At 34.8% G+C, this 23,671-nt stretch overlaps 1 protein-coding gene across 3 annotated transcripts in view; it reads left to right on the plus strand.

Moving 5' to 3' along the window:
• CEP43 (centrosomal protein 43) overlaps window positions 1-23,671 on the plus strand; it is a 46,783-nt gene that overhangs the window by 4,222 nt on the left and 18,890 nt on the right. For 2 of the 3 annotated variants that reach the window (XR_011647715.1, XM_004476930.4), the window contains exons 3-8: window positions 2,417-2,471; window positions 2,917-3,005; window positions 3,390-3,527; window positions 11,515-11,595; window positions 13,954-14,013; window positions 21,103-21,326. Coding sequence is in view for 2 of the 3 variants with exons in the window: in XM_004476930.4 (XP_004476987.2) it covers window positions 2,417-2,471; window positions 2,917-3,005; window positions 3,390-3,527; window positions 11,515-11,595; window positions 13,954-14,013; window positions 21,103-21,326 (647 nt within the window). In the remaining variant the exon portion in view is untranslated. The remainder of the gene's footprint in view (window positions 1-2,416; window positions 2,472-2,916; window positions 3,006-3,389; window positions 3,528-11,514; window positions 11,596-13,953; window positions 14,014-21,102; window positions 21,327-23,671) is intronic. The other variant, XM_004476932.5, reaches the window with a different exon arrangement.

The raw sequence follows: 23,671 nt of genomic DNA on the forward strand, positions 1-23,671 counted from the left end.
ATTTATTTAACCATCAAACAGTCACCACAAAGTAGTGAGTAATATCCATGATTCTCAAAATTTGCCTCTTTGTCATCACCCTTCCCCAGACAGTCCAGGCATTTTTAAGAGCTATACGTGTGGAATCATACAGTGGTTTGTACCCTTTTGGTCTGGCTTCTTTCACTCAACATAGTTCATTTATGATTCATTCAAATTGTAGCATGAATTAATAGCTTATTCTATTTTATCATTGATTAATATACCCTTCTATGCTAATTTGTTTAGACATTCACCTGTTGGTGGGCATTGGATCTGTTTCTAGTTTTTGACAACTATAAATAAAGCTGCTGTGAATGTTTATGTACAGTCTTTGGTGGATCTTTGTGTTCTTTTGGCAAAATACCTAGTTGAATAGCTAGATCATATGGTAGGTGTACTTTTAATATTTTAAGAAACTGCCAAACTTTTCCAAAGTGGTTGTGCCATTTTTGGTTCCCGTTGGCAGTTTATGAGAATGCCAGGTCTTCTACATCCTTTCCAATATTTTTATATGGTCAGACACTTTCATTTTAGCCATTTTAGTAGGTATGTGGTTGTATCTTTTTGTAGTTTTCTTTTATATTTCTTTAATGGATAACAATAGTGAACCTCTTCATTTGCTTATTAGCCATGTATTTTATTTTGTGAATGTTCAGAGATTCTGCCCATATGGTAATTGGGGTCTTTGACTTCTGATTGTTGAGTTTTGAAAGATGTTTATGTATTCTGGATATGAATCCGTTATCAGAAAATTCTTTGTAAACATTTTCTACTTGTCTGTAGTTTCTTTTTTGTCTTAAGAGAGTCTTTAGAAAAGCAGACATTTTTAAATTTGATGTAGTTTGATTTATCAATTTTTTCTTTACATTGTGCTTTTGGTGTTGTATCTAAAAACTCTTTACCCAATCCAAGGGCACAATCATTTTCTTGAAGGTTTATAGTTTTAGGTATTATGTTTAGGTCTGTGGTCCATTTTGGGATCATTTATATTTATAGTGCGAGTTAAGAATACAATTTCTTTTTTTTTGAATGTAGATGCCTAATTGACCAAACACCACATTTTGAAAGACCTATCCTTTTTCTACTCATTTGCCATATATGTGTGTGACTATTTCTGGAACCTCTTCTGTTCCATTGATCTGTTTGTCTATTTTTATGCCACCACCACACTATATGATTACTATAGCTTTGTGCTAAGTCTTGAAATCAGGTAATCTTAGCCCTCCAATTTTTTTTTTTTTTCTTTTTTCTATGCTAGGTCCTTTGCATAAAATGAGGTGTCTCTCTGTTTAGGGATAAATGTGACAAAAGATGCATAAGACCTTTACACTGAAAACTGTAAAACATCGGTGGGAGAAATTAAAGAATACCTAAATAAATGGGGAGATATACCTGTACATGGTTTGGAAGATTCATTATTGTTAAGATGTTAATTTCCCCCAGATTAGTCTTACAGCAGCCCTTTTTCATGGAAACTGACAAGTTGATTTTGAAGTTCATGGGAATATGCAGAGGACTTAGAATACCCAAAAATCAACAATAAGAAGACAACCCAGTTAACCTTACTAGCTAGCACCCTCTACTTGCTCCCTTCCATCAGAATTCCTTCCTTCTCCCTTCAGAGAGAATTTAAGGTAATCTCAGAAGCAATAATTTAATACAAGTTCAGGATTTGGAAATCCACATTAGTGATCTATATTAGCTATAGTATCTGGATTCTGAACAACTGTGGCAAAAAGTTTACTTACTTAAGATTTACTTACTTACAGGCATTCATTACTGTGTATGAACAGTGCACCCAAAATCATGTGTCTGCTTCAGAAAGCTTACTGTATGAGCCCTGTTTTAGCCTCAGCAATAATCACAGGTTTGATGTTCTAGGAGTATTTTTCTATCTTCAATTAAATATATAGTCACAAGAACAAATAGGTTGGCTGGTGTGCAATGCAAAATCATCTCACATATTACTGACAGACTGGGAGCTGCAAAGATAAAAGTCTCATTCTCAGTAAGTATGGTAAGTAGTAAATAGAAGAAAAATCAGAGTATCAAATTTCATATATTATTAACGAACACTGTTTATGTAAATAAATTTCGTTTCACCCAAGTGGGTATTTGAAGATCTAGCTTCTAAATCATTTCAACAAGCAATTAATAAAACATTTAAAATTTTAAATGTAAATATAAATTTTCATGTATGGTTTTATTAGCTTTTGAGAAATTATTAAAGAGCACAAAACCATTCATAATCAACAGTTGTAAAATGATTAGTTTAACCATTGTTGAATGACAATGTATTACTTTTATCATTGCCACAAAAGTAAACTTAACTCCTTATTTTGTAGTTGTTTGTAGGATAAACACATGACACTTGACTATTTCATTTTTTTAACAGAACAAAACTCCTTTAGTCAATGAAAGCCTGAAAAAGTTTTTAAATACGAAAGATGGTAAGATGTTCAGCTTGCTTTTTAAATTTTTATTTATTAATTTTCAAGTGTTGGCACAATTTGGGAGAAATCAGAAATTTCAGATTATTTTTTGAAGCTTACAGTTCTTACAGGTCCTCAAGTTGCTTTTAAATAATATTGGTGATGGGAAATTTTGGTTAAAGTCAACTTTATAATAAAAATCAAAACACTGTAATCCATTTATGAAGTGTGACATTATCTTGGTAATACCCAGTTTGAGAATGATGATCCTAATGAAAAGATTGGGAAATTGGCATCTTCATTTATCTTAATCATTAATTCAAAGAATATAAATATAATTTTTAAAATTTAGAAACCTCTTTTCTCTCATTTGTTTAGTTTATCTTATTTTATAATGTTAATGAAAAGACTCCAAAGTGCTTCAAGATTTGCCCATCTACATTCTTTGTCTTGATCTTTACAGGTCGTTTAGTGGCTAGTCTTGTTGCAGAATTTCTTCAGTTTTTCAACCTTGACTTTACCTTGGCCGTTTTTCAACCTGAAACCAGCACAGTAAGAATAATGATGTTTACATCTGTTTTGTGAAATCTTTGATATAAATGAGTTATTTATACACCAGCGGTTAACAAGATTCGACAACTTACAGATTCTTGCATATAAATTATTTTTTATAGTTGATTATTTTTCTTAAAAGCCATCTAGCTGGCATCATTGTTGCTGTTTCATATTTTAATATTTTGAAAGTCTGGTAATAAATGAGTATTTTATTGTGGAATTTTATTTTAGACTGTAACTTTAAATGAAAACTTTGAATTGGTAGATGCTCTGCAAAAGAAGTATGTAATGTACATTTCATTCATTAGGAAGACACTCTGAGTTTAGAGAAGTACGTAAGATCTGAAAATATTACTCTTTAAGCTCTTATTTCTTCTCCAGTTTCAAGGTCTTGAAGGGCGAGAGAATTTAGCCCGAGATTTAGGTATTATTGAAGCAGAAGGTACTGTGGGTGGACCTTTGTTGTTAGAAGTGATCAGACGCTGTCAACAGAAAGAAAAGGGACCAACCAGTGGGGAAGTAAGTATAATTATGTTATCTTTTTCTGTTAAATTATTTCTGTGTCATTACTGGGCCACTTAGTTTAGCAATGCAGATTAGTATATGCATAGTGAAAAGAGTCTCCAGCTTCAAAGCAAAATGAAACACTCTGTAAATGCGAACTTTAATAAAAATTGAAAGTGTATTCTGACACTGTTGATGTACCTATTCTGGATACTCACAATGTTGGTTTTAGGAGCTGGATAATATGGGAGCATATCACAGTTCTACCACTTACTAGCTGGCTAGCTTTGGACACTCCTCTCCTCATTTGTGAAATGGACATAGTAAGACCCACCTTGTACAGTTGTTGGGAGGTTTATACATGTGAATTAATACATGTAAAATGCTGAGAATGGTATTTGGGACAGAAAATACCCACATAATAGTTTTTTTTATGACACTTATTTACATATCAAAAGGTCTATTTACAGCTTAGGTAATCTTTGCAACTTTTAAGTGGTGGTGATTTAGAGGCATTTTTAGCTAGGCTTAAAATTAAGCTGTTGATTTTGTTTACTTCCTAAGTATTTCCAAACTTCAACTCTTTTATTCACACTTAACCATTTTTACTCTTACCAGTTAATTTTTTTAAAAGATCTTACTAATGAGATTAATGATCTGGTCTTTAGATGCACTAGCTTTACATAGTGAAACTCTGTTTCTCAGACATAGACAATACCTGTAGCTATTACAGGCCTGGTAAATGTGTGCTTCTAATCTTAGAAATTTAGAGATACGAAAGTGGAGGGTTATGGGCTACCCATTTACCCCATATGATGAGTTTCATAGTATTTTCTAGTAGGTTAGAATCTCTGAGAAGTAAAGCTTTCCTGAATACCTAGGCATAGAATGGTAAGTAGATTTTGGAGAAAATATAAAGGAAGATAAAATATAAGAAAGTTTCGTGGGGAAGTGGATGTAGCTCAAGTGGTTGAGTGCCTGCATCCCATATATGAGGTTCTGGGTTCCGCCTCCTAAAAACCAAACAAATGAAAAAAGCAACTCTGTAAAACTGAAAACTTGAAAGTACTCCAAAAATTGAAATTGTAAAATTCTTAAATTAAGCTTTGAAAACCAGGACAGGCTGGCTTGTACAGGGAATGAACTTTTCATCATTCTAACATTGTAAAATTAATTGGGCATATCTTTGATATTTTTGATGCTCTGCCACTTAAGAACTGGCACTTTTTAAAACATAAAAATAGTTATCAGTCTTCTCTTTGAAGTTCACGGTGATCATTTGTGTACTTGTGTACAATATGGATTTCACTCTACTCATTTATCTGTTTACAGCTTGGTTGAGGTTGTACACTTGAAGGATTGGTTATGTGTAATGCATTGTCTGTAACAATGCTGATGAAAATTTTCTTTAAAAAAGGAAAGTTTTGTGTTTTTTAAAGAGCTTAAAGCTATTCAAGATGAGATGTGGTCACATAAAGTAATTAGTGTTTAAATACTGTTTGAATATAGAGGGAGTGTCAATACATGTATGGTGTGTATTGCATGTCATGTTATAATACATGATTATTTCCAAATATTTTCTAAATAATAATCATTTTAGCTAAAAGAAATAGTGGTTGTTTGATAATAAAACTTAGTTAAATTCGGTTTTGATTAAAGAATAAGAAATCAGCTGTGCATTAAGATATGGAAGAGCCAAGAAAGTAGAACTGTACAAGCAGCATGTGGAAGCGGGAAAGCATAACCAGATCTTGGAAGGGGAGTAAATCAGCTTGTCTAGAGCAAGAGAAATTCCCACCTCAACTACTGCAGTATATGTATATACTTGAAATTTATTCTTCTGAAATACTTTCAAGCTTACAGGATAGGTGAAAAGTTAATATAAACCCCATACAGAAAACTCTATAATACCCCTTCCCTCCCAGATACCTAGTTCCACCTATTTTAACATTTTGCCACATTTGCAGTATCATTTTTTCTTTCTATCTGTCAGTCTTATTTTCTGAACACTTGAGTATAACTTGTATCATGATACTACTTGAACATTTAATCCTGCCATATACATTTCCTAATAAGAATGTTTACTTTGTACCTTAAGTACAGATGTCAAGTTCAAGAAGATTGACAGTGATATAAAGTTTACATTCTATATTTTAATTTTCTTATGTCCCAGGAATTTCCTTTTCAGCTTTTTCTCCTCCATTAGATCCCACCTAGTATCATGTATTGTGTTTAATTATCATTATCTCTCTATTTTTTTAAATTGTGTAACATATATACAACATAAATCTTCCTATCCCAACCCCTCCCTAGTGTCCATTTAGTGGGATTAATCACACTCACATTACTGTGATCCTTTCACTACCTTTTGTTAATAAAGCTTTCCCATCTTCCCAAACAGAAAGCCTATGCCTGTTATGCATAAATTCCCCATTCCCTTTGCTTCCACTCCTGGCTACCTTTACTCTAATTTCTGACTCGATGAACTTGCATATTCTCCAGTACTTTTTGTAGTTTCCAGAGGGCTTAAATTTAAATATCCTATGTCTATAGCAGTCTCATTTGCTTTGATACTAACAAATAGTATACAAAAACTATGTTTCTATACCCCTCAGTCTCCCCCCCTTTATTTAGTTCTTGTCACAAATTATGTGTTTATATATTGAGTCCAAAAATCACTGATTTATCATTATATTTTAAATAATCTGCCTTTTAGATCCTGTAAGAAGCAAAAAATCTAGTTACAAACCAAAAATACAATAGTGCTGGCATTTATATTTACCCATGCTGTTATACTCTCTAGAGATCTTTATTTCTTCATGTAGATTCCATGTGTTGTCTGTTGCCCTTTGCCTTCAACTTCAAGAACTCTCTTTAGCGTTTCTCTTAGGGCCAGTCTAGTGGTGGTGATGAACTCCATCAGCTTTTGTTTACTGGAAATATCTTAATCTCTCCCTCATCTTTGAAAGTCTTGCAGGATATAAAATTCTTGGCAGTTTTTTGCTTTCAGCACTTTAAATATGTCATCTCACTGCTGCCTTGCCTCCGTGGTTTCCAATGAGAAATTGACACAATCTTATTGAGGCTTCCTTGTATGTGAAGTGTTGCTTCTTTCTTACGGCTTTCCCAGTTCTCTTTTCATCTTTGGTATTTGACTATTTGATTATAATATGGGTGGCATGTGTCTATTTGGGTTTATCCTGTTTGGAGTTCACTGAGTTTCTTGGATGTATATATTGATGTCTTTCATTAAATTTGGGGAATTTTCAGTTGTAATTCATTTAAATATTCTGCCTCTCTTCTCCTCTGGGGCTCTGGTAATGCATGTATTAGCACTTGATGTTGTCCTGCAGTTTCCTCAGGCTTTGTTCACTTTTCTTCATTCTTCTTTCTGCTCCTCAGACTGGATGATTTCATTTCTTACCTTTCAAGTGCTGATTCTTTCTTCTCCCTGTTCCAATCTAATATTGAATCCTTCTAGAGATTAATATTTGTTACTGTGGCCTTCAGCTCTATTTGGTTCCTTTTCATAATTCCCTTCTCTCTGCTGATACTCTTTGAGTTCATCTATTTTCCTGATTTCCTTTTGTTCTTTGTCCATGTTTTTGTTTAGCTCTTTGAACAAGTTTAAGAACAATTTTTTAAAGTGTTTGTCAGGAATGATCCATGTCTGATCCTCAACCATTGAAGGTTTGTAATGTTTTAATCTTCTTCTTTGCCTGGGCCACCTCTACCTCTTTTCTTTGTATATTTTTTATTGATTTGTGGGATCTGGGACATTTTGATATTTTATTGTGTTATCATTGGAGTTTAGACTCTGAGGTGTCTGTTCCTTAAGCTTGTATCCATCCAATGTTATGACAGAATTTTCTGTGAATTTCAGCTAACAACAAAAATGAAGGAAAACATGAGAACACCTTTTCAGTCTTTGCCAATTGATCTGTGCAGGTGCTCCCCTTCAGGGCTCATCCATACAGTGAGTTTAGAACACAGCTCCAGGCCAGAGCTGAGGAGCCTCCCTGTTTTCTGTGAATGCCTCTTATCTTGGCGCATGCAGAGGTGGCCTTAGGAGCATCCCAAGTTTCTAAATGTCCTCTCCTCCATAGGAGACCATTTTCCGATGGACCCAGGCACTGCGTTGTATGACCTACAGCTGAGGCAGTGCAAGCCTGCTGTAGCACAGACTTCTGTAGGAGAGGTCTCTTAGCTGCCTTTCTTAGATAGTGAGTCCCTCAGACAGATTGGGCCTTGTATACCCAATCCCAGTTTGTACATGAGGGTTACTCTGCTCCCTCTGGAACTGGGACCAGGGATCCACATGGGAATGTAGGCTGGATCCTTGCCAAACTGGTGAGGGATGGGGAAAGAGCCAGCCAAAGCGAGATCCTACGCTTTTAAGTGAACTTTTCCTTCATTTGGTTCTTCCTCTAATACTGAAGTTGTATAATTGTTTTCTGGAGCTTTGAGAAAGGTGTTTCTTCCAGTCCTTGCTGGTTGTGGAAAGCTTCTGTGGGGGTATCGAGCTCTGAAGAGTCTTGCTCTGTCAGCTTGATTAGGGTGGGCACTATAGTATGCTGATTTCATTCATTGATTTGTTCATCAGTTCTTCTGCAAGTTGTTGTGTGCTTATTATAAGATGGACACTGTGCTAGGCACTAGGGAATAAACCTAATTAGAAGAACTCAAACTTGGCTTGCCAGAGTCCCTGCTCCCTCCTGGGCATGACATCCCTTTTGGCCCTCACTTTTGTTAGCCTCTGTGGCACTGACCTCCATTTCACTTTTTGCCTGCCCTTTCCATTTTCTTTAATAGTTGCTCTTCTGCTTACCTATTACGGTGTTAACTTCCCACATTTCTCCCTTATGGTTTGAGTTCCCTTTCCTTAGCAAAATGGCCAACAGCATGGACTTTTGGAGCCAGACTGCTTGGGTTCAGATCCCAACTCTGCCACTTCTAGCTGTGTGAGCTTCAGTGCCTTAAGTTCCCCATATGTAAAATGGAGATAATGCAAATATTGACTTAATAGGGCTGTAGTGTGGACTGAGGGAATTATTTTGATGCTCTTAGAACAGTGCCTGACATGTAGAAATCATTGTATAAATATTTGTCATTATTGTTTTTATGACTGTTTCCTGTCTTATTGCTATATGGATGACTTCCTAAGGTTCCCTAAATCCAGGTCATCCCTTCCCATAGCTCTGGACCAGAATTTCCAACTCTGCATAAAACATGTCCATCTCGTCATCCCACTAGTATATTTAAATTGTGTGTGAAAAACTGACTTGCTTCTCCTCACTTTTAATGAAGTGAAAGCCACAGAAGACAAAAACAAATGCCCCCAAAGTCCTAGTTACAGTTCTTCTTTTTCACTTCTCTGTTTATATTGATTCTCTTGCTGTGACTTCTTGGTTACAGCCCAAGGAATTGACTCTTCACCTGGTACCCTAGATTGTCAGTTTTTCAATAAGGTCTCCTCCTGGACCCAGTAGCTCTGGCAACAGGCTGTGGAGGAATGATTGGTTAATGGCATATTCTGTGCTAGACAGGATGTTTGCCTCAAACTGAGACCCAGTAAAAACTTTCCTGTGCTGTGGGTTTGATTTGAAAACTAAAACCAAATGAATATATTATTCATTATCCCATTCCGCTCGGTAGATCTTAAGCCTCCCCAGTCATTTTTGCCCTGTTTAATGGGTGTGAGTCTAAGTTGACCCAGGATATGATTTTCTGTGTCTTTGAAAAGTAATTGTTTTAATCTCCCAAATTGCAAAAGCCATTAAATTGCATAATTGTCTTTACTTTTTTTGCTGGTTTTTCTCTCTTAATATCAGGGTATCTCCTTTAAACTGTTTGTGTTTGTGTGTGTGCATGCGAGCAAACAAAATAAAAAGCATGCAGGTTTTTGTTTGGGCTTTTCCATAATTTACTATTATTCCACCCCACCACTTTGAGAGGAACTAATGAGATAAATAATGATATGAAAAAAATTAATACATAATGAATTAAAAATTGTGGGCTTTATTGACCTTTTTTTGACTTGATTCTGTAGATGAAAATTACCTGCATGTTAGCCCAATGAGCTCATTTACTGATGCCTTTACCAAATCTGCATTTTAAAATCACGGTAAGAATCAGCTTGCTGTGCCTCACATAATTTGACATCATTTGTGGTTGATTTTACTGAATGCTTCCCAGGCATGTATAATTAGAAGCACTACCCTTGTTTTCTGAACTCCTTAGTGAAACATTTTCATTTCCATTAGCACCATTCTAATGTAGGTCCTCATCTCTGTTTAGTAGGGACATTATATCTTCCTAAGGGGTCTTTGAAATTGTGGAGTCTTTGTCTTTTAAATATCAGCCATTCATTATTATTAAGTGAATTCTAAAATTTAGCTCTTAACCTATTCTTTTCCTGTTTTAAAAATTGACAGTGTCTAGTAATGGCAGTGAAATAGGTTTCTGTATTTGTCATCCTAACTTTCAAGGTCCTGCACAAACAACATCAACCTACATTTCTAACCTTATTGCCTCTTTAAAAATATTTGGAACCATGCACTTAAGCCAAACTGAACTTTTTACTTGAAAGTGACTTTCGCTTTCTTGCTTTCTTATTCTCCACCTGAAATGGTGTTGTCTTCCTTCTTCAGTAGTGAAATTCTATTTTTCATCTTCTCTCCTCAACTATGACTTTTTGTGTTTTCTCTTGTTCTTCTTTTCTTCCTGCTGGCAACCATATGTAATTTAGCATTTCATAGTATTTTTTGTACTACCCACCTATGATAGTTACCTGTACTTGCTTTGTCATTACTACTAGATCATAAGATTATTGAGGGTAAGGGTTCTATCTTAGTGTTGTAGTCCTTTGTAGTGATTTCTTTATGTATTTTTTCAAGGGCAGTGTGAAGTATTTGAAGGTTTTGTACAGGGTAGGTGAAGATTAGATTGGTGAAATATGTGGAGAAGTTAGACTAGAAGAAGTGAAACCCATTAGAAATCTAATCTGGACCAGAATGGTAGGAGTAGGAATAGAAATAATTGGGTGGATAAATATATTTTTTAAAGGAAAAATCAACAAGACTTGGTAAATGACGATTTTGGAATAGGGTTAGGGTCTTACATAGCAGTATGAGAAAAGAAAACTTTCGAAGATGAGATTTAGGTTTCTGGCCTGGAAGAAGAAATAGCAGGGCCCAAGACAGAGGGTATAAGTTAGGAAGAGTCACATGTTTTCATACTGAAGATGTAGCTGTTGGATTTTCTGTAACCGAATATATACTATTTAATATGCATGAAGTGGCAGAGATTGTCATAATCCAGTGGATGAATTTTAGGAAGTGATTCCACTCAAGAAACATTTTAAAACAAATTTCATCCTTTACATTTTTGCATAGTACTTAGAACCCAACATTTCCTGCTTTGTAGTTTGTGATTCTGTGATGACAGATTACAGTGAGACAAGTACACAAATAACTATTATAGATGCCAGAATAAAATAAGTGGGAAAAAAAGATGAAAATAAGTTTGTGAGGTATACAAGAGGAAGAGAATACTATCTTGCGAAAGGGGCAAAAAAAATTTTTAAGTGCTGCTATTTGATGTTTTTTTCTTGAGGTAGATGAAGTGTAGGGTAGGGAAGAAAATTCAAAGACGGAAGAAAGATCTTTGAAGATCACAGAATAATTCTGGTGATCTGGAGAGTAGAGAGAAGGGAACTGAGGAGGTTAATTTTGGAAAGATAGATGGGGGGGCCTAATTAATGCACACTGACTAGCCTGTTCAAGGAGATTGAGTGAAAAATACTTTTGAGGAATTAGAATTTAAGCATTTTTGGGTTTGGTAAGATTAGGTGAGAATCTAATAAGTATATTTACATTGATTAGGAAGAAATAAAAATACCAATATTGTGTAGTGTTTCCAAATGTTAAAATTCTATTGAAGTATAATTGGTATATTAGTGGGTTTTTAAAAAATAACTTTCAATTTTAAACAAATATTTTAGGGTGCACTGGATCTGTCTGATGTACATTCTCCACCAAAATCACCAGATGGAAAAACAAGTTCACACACAGTTCCAAGTAAGGTAAGTCAGCTACAAGGAAATGAAATTAATCTCTGGACTTAAGACTCTGTAGAGCTCTGTCTTTCTCTCACCAGTTTTATTTGTTTTGTTGTTGTTTTATAATAATAGAATAGTTTCTTGAAAGTTGTTTTTCCTGTTGATTAGGTATATATTTTTAAGAATTAGTTATTCTGCTTTGTTGGTAGTGTTTTCAATTTTGTCTCATAGCAGTGAATACTCTGTTAAATAACAGAATTGCAGGATATTTGGAATCATTTGGTACTTAACAACTTTTTTTCCCATTAATAACAAGGTTTATTCACTTTTCATTTGTAAATTCCTAGCTTGAGAATGTTAGGTTCCAGAGTATTAAATTGTTGTGTTGCATATGGTACACTTGTGGACATGTGACCAGATTTGAATTGTAAATCCTGATGGCTTTTTATATTAATGAGCAGTTTTGATAAGATTTATAAGAAAACCTATGTACTATAGTGACATATATATACATATTTTTTTCTTTTATGAGTTGTTAAAGGTGAGGCCTTTTGATTTTAGGGATTCAGCAGATGGAGGAAAAATTTAGTTGTGCACTTGTGTTTAAAATCAAGGGTATATTTAATAATAGGAATGCATGTGAAGATGATAGTCTCATGTGATTGGTAAGCATATAGTACATATATTTATAGAACTAGTCTTATTGAGATATGGTTAGATCAGATTAGTATTGTGTGACTATTCTCTTATTTTACATTCTTTTGAAATAAAGTGATGCCATAGAGTGCATTTCGAAAGATTAGGCTTTATATTGGCTCATGATGGTGCATAGACACTTAAATAAAATTATATCTTTTAAAATTAGATGAACTTCCAGAAGATAGTGATTACACTGCTAGATTTCTTTATTCTTTTGCAGATGTGTGGGCATAGAACACTGATGAATGTTAGCTGTTATTTGTTGTTTATTTGATGTTATTGCATCTGTTTTTGTGTTTTTTTCCTTTATTTTTAAAGAGCTTTACTCTTTATGTTTTAAATTTAGAGATCCAAAGGAATTTTATACTTTATTTCTAACTAAGGAAAGATACCATTATATTATTCATAGTTGCTTTTCCTTTCTGTGATCTCTAGTTTTTTTCTAATAGGAAGGTCTTTTTTAAAAATATTTTTTTCCTTAATGCTCATGGGAAGGAGATAACCAGAGTAACACAATCATGGGTTTAAAAAAAAAAAAGGCCTCCTTAAGTTAATTGCCATATTGAGCCTCTTTTTAAAAAAAAAACAAGCTTTGCTTTTTGTAAAAATACCAGCTTAATTAAGAGGGCTTAAAATGAACACATATTCCAAAATATTTATGAGTACCTATAGCATTGAATTGTTTGGAAATTCTCTTTGGCAAAAAATATTTTTTTCTAAGCAAATTAGCAATAGTAATCTTTCACATGTGGTATTTCTTTAAGATAAAATATGTCTGATCTACATATTCTTCTCTACATAAAAAATTTTTTTTAAGATCTAGCAATTATGATGAGACCTTTAAATATTTAAGTTATTTCAGAATGTTGCTCTGAAAACCTACAGAGGAGTGATAACTTTTGAAGGCTAATAAGAAAACAGTAATCTGTCCTTCAGGTAGCACCAACTTTTTCCTACCCACATTTTAATATTTTTCCCATTTGTCTCCAATTTGGGACCACTCTGTTAGCATATGGGTCTGATTTCTAAGGACCATTTCAGAAAAACCATAAATAATCTCTGCTGGGGGCTCGAGGTAGAATCAAGAAAAGACCGTAATTTTTTAAAGTAAAAGTGCAATTCTCTTGTTGTCTTAAAGGCTCTCCAAGTGGTGGTCCAATACTCCCCTTACCTTTTCTTGCCAGCTTTCTTCTACCCTCACTGTTGGAATAATTTGGGTGCTCTGCGAACCCCCTATGCTTTATCAGTTTGGGAGCCAATGGAGAGCATTAGGGGCTCATGGAAAAACTGGACAATAATAAATTATAACCCAAACCTTTGGAATCTGCGGAGGTCAGGTCAGGACAGTTCTTAAACAAAGCTGCTTGGGACTAATTCAAGCGAGGTTTATTTAGAATGCTGCTAAATGGAGCATGAAAGAAGTGATTTCTCCACATATTAGAAGCTGAATAGGTTAGTATCTGCATCTGACCAAACAGCTGTTGGAAACTGTTAAACATGAGGTGAACCATTTTATTAGTAGTAGAGTTAAGAAAGGACAAAAGTGGACCCCAAAGACACGTATCACATTTCCCATTTTTAAGACAATATTTATTAGGAATCTTTATTAGTTTGGTTATGAGTTAGTTTATTTTTTAAAGATTTATGTTTTGTGGTAAAATGTCATTTTATTCTCATGCTCAGATACCAAGGTATAAAGGACAAGGTAAAAAGAAGAAAAGCGGGGAGAAGTCTGGTGACAAGGTAAAATGCATGAGAGCGAAAGGCTGGCCAGTGCTTTTAGATCTCTTTTAGGAGAAAAGCAACCTATACCAAAAATAAAATTGAATTTATTTTGACCTCATTCTCGATCTAGATTTTGCTTTCGGTTTTTTCAAATGTCACTTCTTATTTTCTGTAATGAGAACATGAGAAGGTAATAGTGGCATAAAACAAAAAGTAATTTGACTTTGTTTTTAATCCAGGTGAAAATCATATTGTTGTATGTTAAAGCTATATTGTAAGTTTTTAAGAATTTCTGTTCTGTTGGCCATAAAAAAAGCTGAAAATATTTGTTTTCCTTTTGAACGGATTTATTAACATGATTTTTACCTGAGAAAAATAGAACATCAAATTGCTTTTTGGGTAAGATCCAATTGAGAAAATAAAGGTGAAATTTAGTGTCCTTTAAGACATTTTTATTATGTTAAGCAACTTATCAGATTGCACATGTGCTGACATTTACTCAAAGCCCCTAGCTCATAAGAGACTGGCAGATAATAGTTAGGTATAGAATAACTAATATTCTCCAGAGCAATTAGTACCTTAGTGCTTTTTATTCCCTCCCCAACAGACTACAAAAATGTACTAAGCCAATGGCTGCTTGTAAAATTTAGATAATTGATCAGTACAGTTTTTATACTGATTCAACATGAGACCAATGATTTGCCTCTTAGTTTTGCAGATTTATTAGTCCTGTGTTGGACTAACGTTTTTGTGTAGATCTTTTTTTACCAAGTTAAAAAAAACACTCCAAATTTAAAAGAGTTTTTAAAAATTATACTGGCTATGTTAGCTGGCTTTTGTTCTAGAGGTTTCAATGGCAAAATCCTGTTATTGTATTCTCTTTTGTTCATGCTAATTGTATGCATTTTTAAATGAGAAGATGTTTTAAAACATAACCACTATTTTTTGAACATTTGCATAGTTAGTCATTGTGTTAAATGCTGTGCCTTAAGACAAATTTAACATAGTCCTCCAGGAATTTGCAGTCTAATTGGGGATGTAAGACATACCTTAAAATAGATAATTTAAAAAATTAACTAGTGTGTTTTTTATTGAGGCTTTTAAGCTGTGCTTGGATTTTTTTTTTTAAGTTAAAAACATTTCGTAGCATTACATTTTTACATTCTTACTGGTGTGATGGGTTTTAAGATGTTTACACATATTTCCAAAGGGAACTGAAAGATAAATGTTTTGTCTTTGTATATTGCAACACAACTTTAGTGGGCTCAGACTTCATCATCCATTGTACCTTGGGCCAGCTTCACATGTTCCCCTGAATTGAAGGGTGACGGAAAGAATCTGTATAGGGAGCGGACTTGGCCCAGTGGTTAGGGCGTCTGTCTACCACATGGGAGGTCCGCGGTTCAAACCCGGGCCTCCTTGACCCATGTGGAGCTGGCCCATGTGCAGTGCTGATGTGCGCAAGGAGTGCTGTGCCACGCAGGGGTGTCCCCCACGTAGGGGAGCCCCACGTGCAAGGAGTGTGCCCTGTAAGGAGAGCTGCCCAGCGCGAAAGAAAGTGCAGCCTGCCCAGGAATGGCGCCGCCCACACTTCCCGTGCCGCTGACGACAACAGAAGTGGACAAAGAAACAAGAGGCAGCAAATAGACACAGAGAACAGACAACCGGGGGAGGGGGGGAATTAAATAAATAAATCCTTAGGGAAAAAAAAAAAGACTCTATATAGGCCCATATCCTGGAAGTTTAGGGCAAAGCTTGAACGTTTTCTATTTTGTTAGTATTCCTGAGTCTAAGATATGTTCTCTATCACTTTGAAACCTCTTCCCCCTTACTTCCCTGATCTTTTTTTCTGAAATGCCTTTGTAAGAAGCCTGTGCTGTACCCAGCATTGCCTATTTCCAACCTTAGATAAGCCTGTGATTCTTCATTCGCTGCCTTTCCTCTGCCCTGTGCTGTGCAGCATGCTCTCAGCATCCTGAGTATCTGTCAGTATTGCCGCGTTTGGCCATTCAGCCTGTGCACTTGAGACTCCAGGAGAAGTCGTCCACATTGTAGTCTCATGTGAATGGCATTTTCCAGGTTGTTCTACAGTCTGCGAAGCCGTATGGTAGCCTGCCCTGCTTGGCCTGCGTCAGGCTCTCTGTGCAGGGAACTCAGCAGAACAGCTGGGAGCGCAGGGTTCTTACTCCCAGCAGTAGCTCTGGAGCACTGAACAAGGAGAGTTGGTTGTGTCTTTCTCCATTTTGAATGCAGCAGGAACCAAGCATTAATGGCTTATTTAGGTTCTTAGCTGTTTCTTCAGGGAAGGTAAATTCCTATCAGAATTAGCCTTTAAAAATCAGTTGTACATATGTAAAGACTGATTTGTAGTTATGATTATGGATGTCAATTTGCAAAGCATAATCTAAGGTTTTTAAACTTGGGTAAAACTAAAAGTAACATTTCTTTTTTTGGTGTCCTAGTAAAGGTTGGGTAGGAGAATTGGTATACAAGTGGAATAGATAGTAAATGAGAGAGCATTTCTTTGTGATTAAAAATTCTGAAATACGTATTAATGTTTTCTGATTTCTAGGGCATCATCTGTAATAGTTTATTTCGTTGTACCAAACATTTTCTGATTGTCTGAAAAAAGTAAATGTGCACAAAAAATTACAACAGACTTTTGGTAGATACTAACTTAGGTTTTCACTGTTCCGTTGGAAAACTTGAGTAAGGGATTAAATGTTTTGTGTTTTTTTTTAGGAGGTACTGGAGATTGAACCCAGAACCTCATACATGGGAAGCATGTACGCTCAGTCACTTGAATTACATCTGCTCTTATTTTGTTTGTTTTTAATATTTAGAATAAGTTGCTTTTTATCTTCACATTTAATGTAAATGAAAAGGTCATCCTTTCTTTTTACAATCAGTTTCTAGGTGTTTTAAAACTAATGAATGTTGAGGTACGTTTTACTTCAGATTCCTTCAAATAAAACATTTCTTAATTTATGGTTCCTTGTTTTCAAAATTCTAGGATAAGATCAAGTTGGTGTTGATTTAGGGCAGTGATAGGGATCTCCATGCATATGTTTAGAGTTGTGTGTTTTTGTGTTTTCTGCAGTCACCTAAAAGTTTTCCAATAGACTTGATCATCCATTTAACCCTCACACACTCACACACAGTCCTAAACAACAAATGCATGGATGAATGACCTTTTTCAGCAGTTAGTCCTTTTCACTTCTGCCTAGCCTGCTCTGTAAGCCTAGCCACTTCTGATAGTAGATGTGAAGTCTTGTCACTACTCGTAAACTACTGGTTGGGTAGTCTGGGACGGTAGAGGACACAGAGGGAACAGCTGTCCATATGGTCGTCTTCAATTCAGATTTCACAGCCAGAAGAATACAGTTCTATTTTAGAAATTACAGATTGTTTACAGGAGTAGGGATAGACTTTCTAGAAAAAATCTGAGTTTTTATTACAGGCTTTAAATGTTTATTTTGTGGTTCTAAGAATTCCACAGTGTGCAGTCTAGATGAATGACTTAAACTTTTAAAATCTGTTACAGTTGCAGTAAAATTACTTCTCTGAATAACTCCTTATTAAGTCATACATCAGAAACTGCCTTTGGCACATTATGAGGTTGTAATTTGAGGTGGAAACAAGAAAGAGAATTAAATATTGCATGAATTCATGGAATACTATTGTAAAACTGAGGTATTCCTTTGGCTTTGAGGTATCTTCTGTTAAGAACAGAGCATATAAAGCCTTTTGTCTGGAAAACACAATTTTTTCCCTAAGTTTTTAAGACATTTTAGTGATAATTCAGTTTCTGGGTACTGGAAAATGAGCTAGTGTTTTTACTACGAAAATTATCTTTGATGCTTTCTGTTTATTTTGAAATGATCGAATTTTATTTTATTTTTTTAAGTAGCAGGGGCCGGGGATTGAACCCAGGACGTTGTATGAGGGAAGCCAGCACTTAACCACTGAGCCACATTGACTTCCCTGAGTTGGTTTTATTGTTTGTTTTGCTTGCTTGTTTTTGGTTTTTCAGGAGGCACCAGAACTAAATCTGGGACTGCTCGTGTGGGAGGTGGGTGCTCAGCTGCTTGAGCCACTACTGTTCCCCTGAATTCTTGAATATATAAAAGTATTGTTGACAAATTAGAATGTATACTGAAGCCTTACAGCTTTACTGTAGTTTACCAAAAAGCTTATTAGTCTTGAGCTCCATCCAAAAGAATTGAATGATTGCTGTAGTGTTGTGAAAAGACAAAACATAACTTTTATAGATTTATGAATACTGCCACGGTTGCTCAGGGAATGCATTCTAAGGCATTATCATGGAGCTTTTTTTTAAAAGTAACTATTGTGTTTAAACAATATTTAACCTTAGCTGTTGAGCTTTATTCTGAATCTTAACTCCTTATTCTGATAGGAAATCCAAGGGGTTGAAGTTTATGTATGTGACATAGAGAATTGTCTAAGCCATGGTGGGAGATTTTTCAAACTGATTCCAGAGTTATGAGTTGATTTGTTGTTGTTCTTGCTCAAAAGATTTGGACTTCCTCCATTGAAATTGCTCTAAAAGCTTATGATACTTTAGCTTTAATTTTGACCAAATGTTTAGATCACAAATCTTTCTCCTCTTAGTGTGTATTGGTGTGTGTAAGTAGTAAAATTTATTTGGTATTAAGTTTTAGTGAATTGATTAAGAACCTAGTTGGGTAATGCTCTATTTGCTCAAGAAATGAACCATAGTTATAAAGTAATGAAATGTTCCTATGTGGTTTTATTTTGAGAATAGTTCTAAAGCAGATTATTTTAAAATTTTAATTTGACTCCATTGGTAAGTAGAACTGTATTTTTAGAACAAAGTAATTCTGTTATATTAAAATATTTTTTGTATTGAACATAGCAATCTATTTCTATATGAAACTTGTCTTCCTAAAACTGGTCTTTTTTGCTCATAGCAGAAATATTGCTTAAGTCAGTGAAAAAATCATAAATATATATTAGTTAATAAGTTTGGACAGTCCATTGTGTTTACTTAAATTATTGGTTAATGAGAATTCATGGAGAAGACTATTATTGGAATAATTTGTTGTTTCTAGTAATGTTGCTTTACATTTTTATTTCAGTTTATTTTATGCCAATTATCCTTTTGAGCTTAGGAATATTTTGAAGGAGAGAATCAATCATTATCCAAATATCTGTAATTGTAAGTTATGTTTATCAGAAGACTTCAGGACATTTATTTCCAAGTGAATATACATTTGAAAAGATAAAAATCCATTTTTAAAACATTTTAAAATTAGAAATTACAACTGACATAAATCTAGGAAATTACACAAATTGGCTCTTCTTTGTATTTTATAAATACCAGGAATACTTCAAGAAAATTGTTAGGAAAATTTTTAAAGTTTCAGCTTCTTTGAAAATATAAATAACTATGTTGTTTAAAAGAATGATAATTTGATATTTATTTTTTCAGAATCCCCATAATCATTAATTGATCTATAATAATATATGGAATATATAACCCTATAGAAGTCTCGTAAAAATGTATATCCTGCATATTTTGCTTGCTTTGTTAACTAATTAAATCTCTACTGTTGGCACCTTACTAGTGTAAAAAAAATTAAATGTATCTTAATACACAGTACATTCTGTCTCTATAGATTTTAAAAGTGAAGTAACCCTTAGAATGCCTTGTTTAGTAGTTTTTAACCACATTTTACCACTCTGTGCAGTAATTACTACTTTTTAACTCTTCGCCAGCCTTGCACCCCTTCTTTCTTAAGTCTTAGTTATCATTTTATTTGGAAAATGCTCATATCTAGTTCAGTTGTTGGGGTAACTCATGACTAGGAAAATTAAATTAAGATTATATAGCTAAGAGTAACGTATAGGCTAAATTCCAGATTCCTCATTTTAGTGCTTTTTCTAGTACACCACAGATATACAATACTATTCTCTTTAGTATATAAAATTGAATCTTTTGGAATTGTTATTTTTAACCTACAAAAATAGCAATTTCATATGATTCAAGCTTGTAGCATAACAAAAGTATTAAGAGCTAAATTCTGAATCAGACTTTAATTCTGATATTGACCTTGCCACTTAACTAGTTAGCTGGTGACCTTAGAGAATGACTTAAATCTCTCTGCATTTCATTATTTTTATATTTGTAGAGATAATACTTATCCCTACCACAGAGTTATTTTCAGGATTAAGTATGGTAACGTGAAGCATTTGAATGCTTTACAATAAATGCTAGCTGCTTTTATTATTACTAACATACCTGTTTATTTTTGTTGTTAGTAGTGTTAGCATAGACATGTCTCAGGGCAAAAAGAAATCTGATCGAACAAAATTAGGCTGTGAAGATGAGGAGTAACTGCAAACGAACAGAAAGTTTGATATTTTGTGCTAACATCACAATTTCAGTAGGACATGGGTAAGAAAGCATGAGAATTTTTAAAGAATTTTTTAAGTTCTTAAGATATATTTAGTGAGGTGTTAATTAGGAAGTTACCCTGAAAGTCTGAATTAAACTAATTATTTTAAATAGGAAATCTTTACCATTAGAAACTTGAATAATCGAAGCAGCATCTTGCACCTTGAAGTTTATTGAGTCTGGGTAGAAAACTATGGCTTTTAGTTAAGAATACTTTGTCTGAAAATTTGGTTCATTTATGTGAAATGATCTTCTTTCCTTCAATAATAATGTCCTCTTTTAAGTTGAAAACATGTTAATTTAGGATAATTTTTGAAGCAGTGACATATATATGTAAGAGGAAATGGAGATATTTATACATGGGGAAGTTTGTTTATAAAAAGGTTAGGGATAATAAAGGTATTTAAGGGAGAGAGAAAAGGAATGGTATAAACATTTTTCCCCTCAAATGTTAGTCATGTTATAAAGCCTAGAAATGAACTAATAAATCATGGGTGGACCTCTGCCATTTTTGTTGTTTTGAGACAACATACAGATACTTACATACACACAAAGATTTGCATATGTTCATATTATCTTTTTGTTATTTGAAATATCTTTTAGTTTTATGTCACCAAGGAGAAACATATGCAAATGTGCCTTTTCTCTTTCCCTCTCCCTATTTCTAGAAGACCAGTGAAGCTAGTCAGAGTGATACAAGCATCTCCTCATCAGAACCCAAGAGCAAAGGTGGCCTTCACCTATTAGCCCATGAAACGAAAGTTGGATCTTTGTTAAGCAGCAAAACTTTAGATGTCAAAGACAGAGCTGCTCTTTGTCCAGATGAGGAGGATACAGAAGGAGATTCTTTCTTTGATGATCCCATTCCTAAAGCAGAAAAATCTTACGGTTGGTGAGTGAACTATGTTTTTTGAATTACCATACTAATTATGGTTTAAAAATAAGAATTTTAAATGTTTTCAACTTAAAAATTATGAACTAGTAATAATTCTATAACCATAGAATCTATAAATCTGATTTTGTCATTAAAGCTTTTTATGCTGTAAGAAAATTCCAAATTAAAAAAAAAAACTAACGGTTGATTATTTCACTAAGTCAAGTATATATTAAGTGTCTATCTATACAAGGTACTGTTTTAAGTATAGGGTACAACCATAATAAAACAAGTAATATCCCTGCCTTCAGGAAGCTTACATTCTTATAGATTGAGTTAGACAATAAACAAGTAATTAAAATATGTCAAACGGGCCAAGTTTTCAAGAACAAAACAGTGAAGGGAGTGAACAGGGGTGTGTGATGATATGCAGTTTTAAATAGGATATGAGAGAAGGCCTCACTCAGAGGGTGCTTCACTTAGAAGGGGATGTTTGAACAAAGCTAAGGGATGTGAGAGAGTAGATCATGAAGATATCTGGGCTTGTAGAGCTCTAGGCAGAGGAAATCGCAGATTTAAAGGTGTCAATTCCAAGAAGAGCAAGGAAGATAATATGGTTGTAGTAGAGAGAGCGAGAGAGAGAGAGTTGTGCAGGTTGGGCTCAGAGAGGTAAGGGGGCTGGATTGACCATAGTAAGGAATTTGGGTTTTACTCTGCAGTTGGTAATGACTAGAAGGTTTTGAACAGTACCATGATCTGACTTATATTTTGATAGGATTACCCTGTCTGCAGTGGGTTAGGGTGGAGCCAGGGTGTCCAGGTAGGAGGCTATTGCAATAATCCAGGTGCGATATGAGGTGGAAGTGGTGAGAAGTAGGTGGTTTCTGGATGTATCTCTAGGTTAGAGCCAAAAGAATTTCCTGACAAGTGTTAAAAGAAAAAAATAATAGCAAAGATTACTCTGGAGGTTTTAGCTTGAATAATTAGAAGGTTGAAAAGACCATTTACTGAGATGAAGACCATGGAAAGAGCAGGGTTAGTTTACACAGATGGGGTGATGGGATAATCTGGAATTCACTTTTAGATATGTTAAGTTTGAAAAGATTCTCAGTGGAAATGTTAAGTAGGCTCTTGGATCTGTGAGTTTGGGGATTAAAGGAGAGATCTCGGTTAGAGAGATAAATTAGAGAGCCATCAGTTTGTAGGTAATATTTAAAGTCAGAACCCTGGAAGCAATCACCCAGAAAGTATGGTAATAGCTAGAGAAGCAGTGAGGCTGGTACCATAAAGTGCTGCAACATTTTGAGGTCATTTGAGGCAGCTGTAAAGAAGGCTGAGAGGGTATGACAAATAAGGAGAGTGAAATGTCCTTGAAGGCAAAGGCAGAAAATATTTCAAGGAGGAGGGAGGGCTCAACGGTATTAATTTCTGCTGAAAATTAACCATTGGATTTATCAACATGGAAGTTAATCATAATCTTGAATAGCAGTTTTGTTAGAATGGCAGTGTTGATAGGAGCAATTAAAGAATTGGAGTGGATTCGAGAGAAAGAGAGGAGAGAAACTAGATGAATACGTTTTTGACAGGTTTTGTTGTAAAGGTGTGCAGAAGAATGGGAAGATGGCTGGAGGGAGATCTGGGCTTGAGATTGAAATAGCAGCATGTGTGTGTGCTGATGAAAATGGCCCAGTTTTAAAGAAGGAAGCATCAATGATGTGAGGGAGTCAGGAGAGAATTCCTGGGGTGCTGGGCGTGTAAGTGCAAAAGGATAAAATCCAGAGCACAAGGAAGGGGGAGTTATCTTTGCCTAGAGGAATGGAGAGTGCTTGAGAACAGTTTTGGGCAGATGGATGGATAAGATGGGAGGAACTGTGAAAATTATCTTCTTTATTTTTTAAGTGAAGGTGGAGGAGGAGATGGTGGAAATTTGAGAAAAGTGAAGAGAGTATGAAATCAGCACATAAGAGAGTAAGGACAGAATGGGCTACTAGAGTGTATAGAATTGCTGGTCAATATTAAATGGCCACCTGAGGTTAAGTAGCCAAGAGTTAGAATCCTTAAGGGATAAGGAGGAGTGACCGAGGGTCTGTAGATATCTGTGACAAACAGGGTAGTGCCTTGTATCGTCAGTAGAAGGGAGAAAGGGAGAATGGTCTGGATGTGTCATGAAGATTAAAGATGATGTTACTTGAGAGTATGCATAGGAAGTAGTGTCTTCAGGGCAGGCCAGATATTAGTTACAGAGAGAAAGTTAAGTGAATATTGAGAAGAAGCTGGGAATTTAGAGAATTTTGTTGATGACTAACTAGGCTTTAGATGGTAAAGCAGAAGGAATTCAGAAGTTGGTAATGGTAAAATAGTGG

This window comes from Dasypus novemcinctus, chromosome 28, assembly GCF_030445035.2.
Source record: "Dasypus novemcinctus isolate mDasNov1 chromosome 28, mDasNov1.1.hap2, whole genome shotgun sequence".
NCBI classification, from domain to species: domain Eukaryota; kingdom Metazoa; phylum Chordata; class Mammalia; order Cingulata; family Dasypodidae; genus Dasypus; species Dasypus novemcinctus.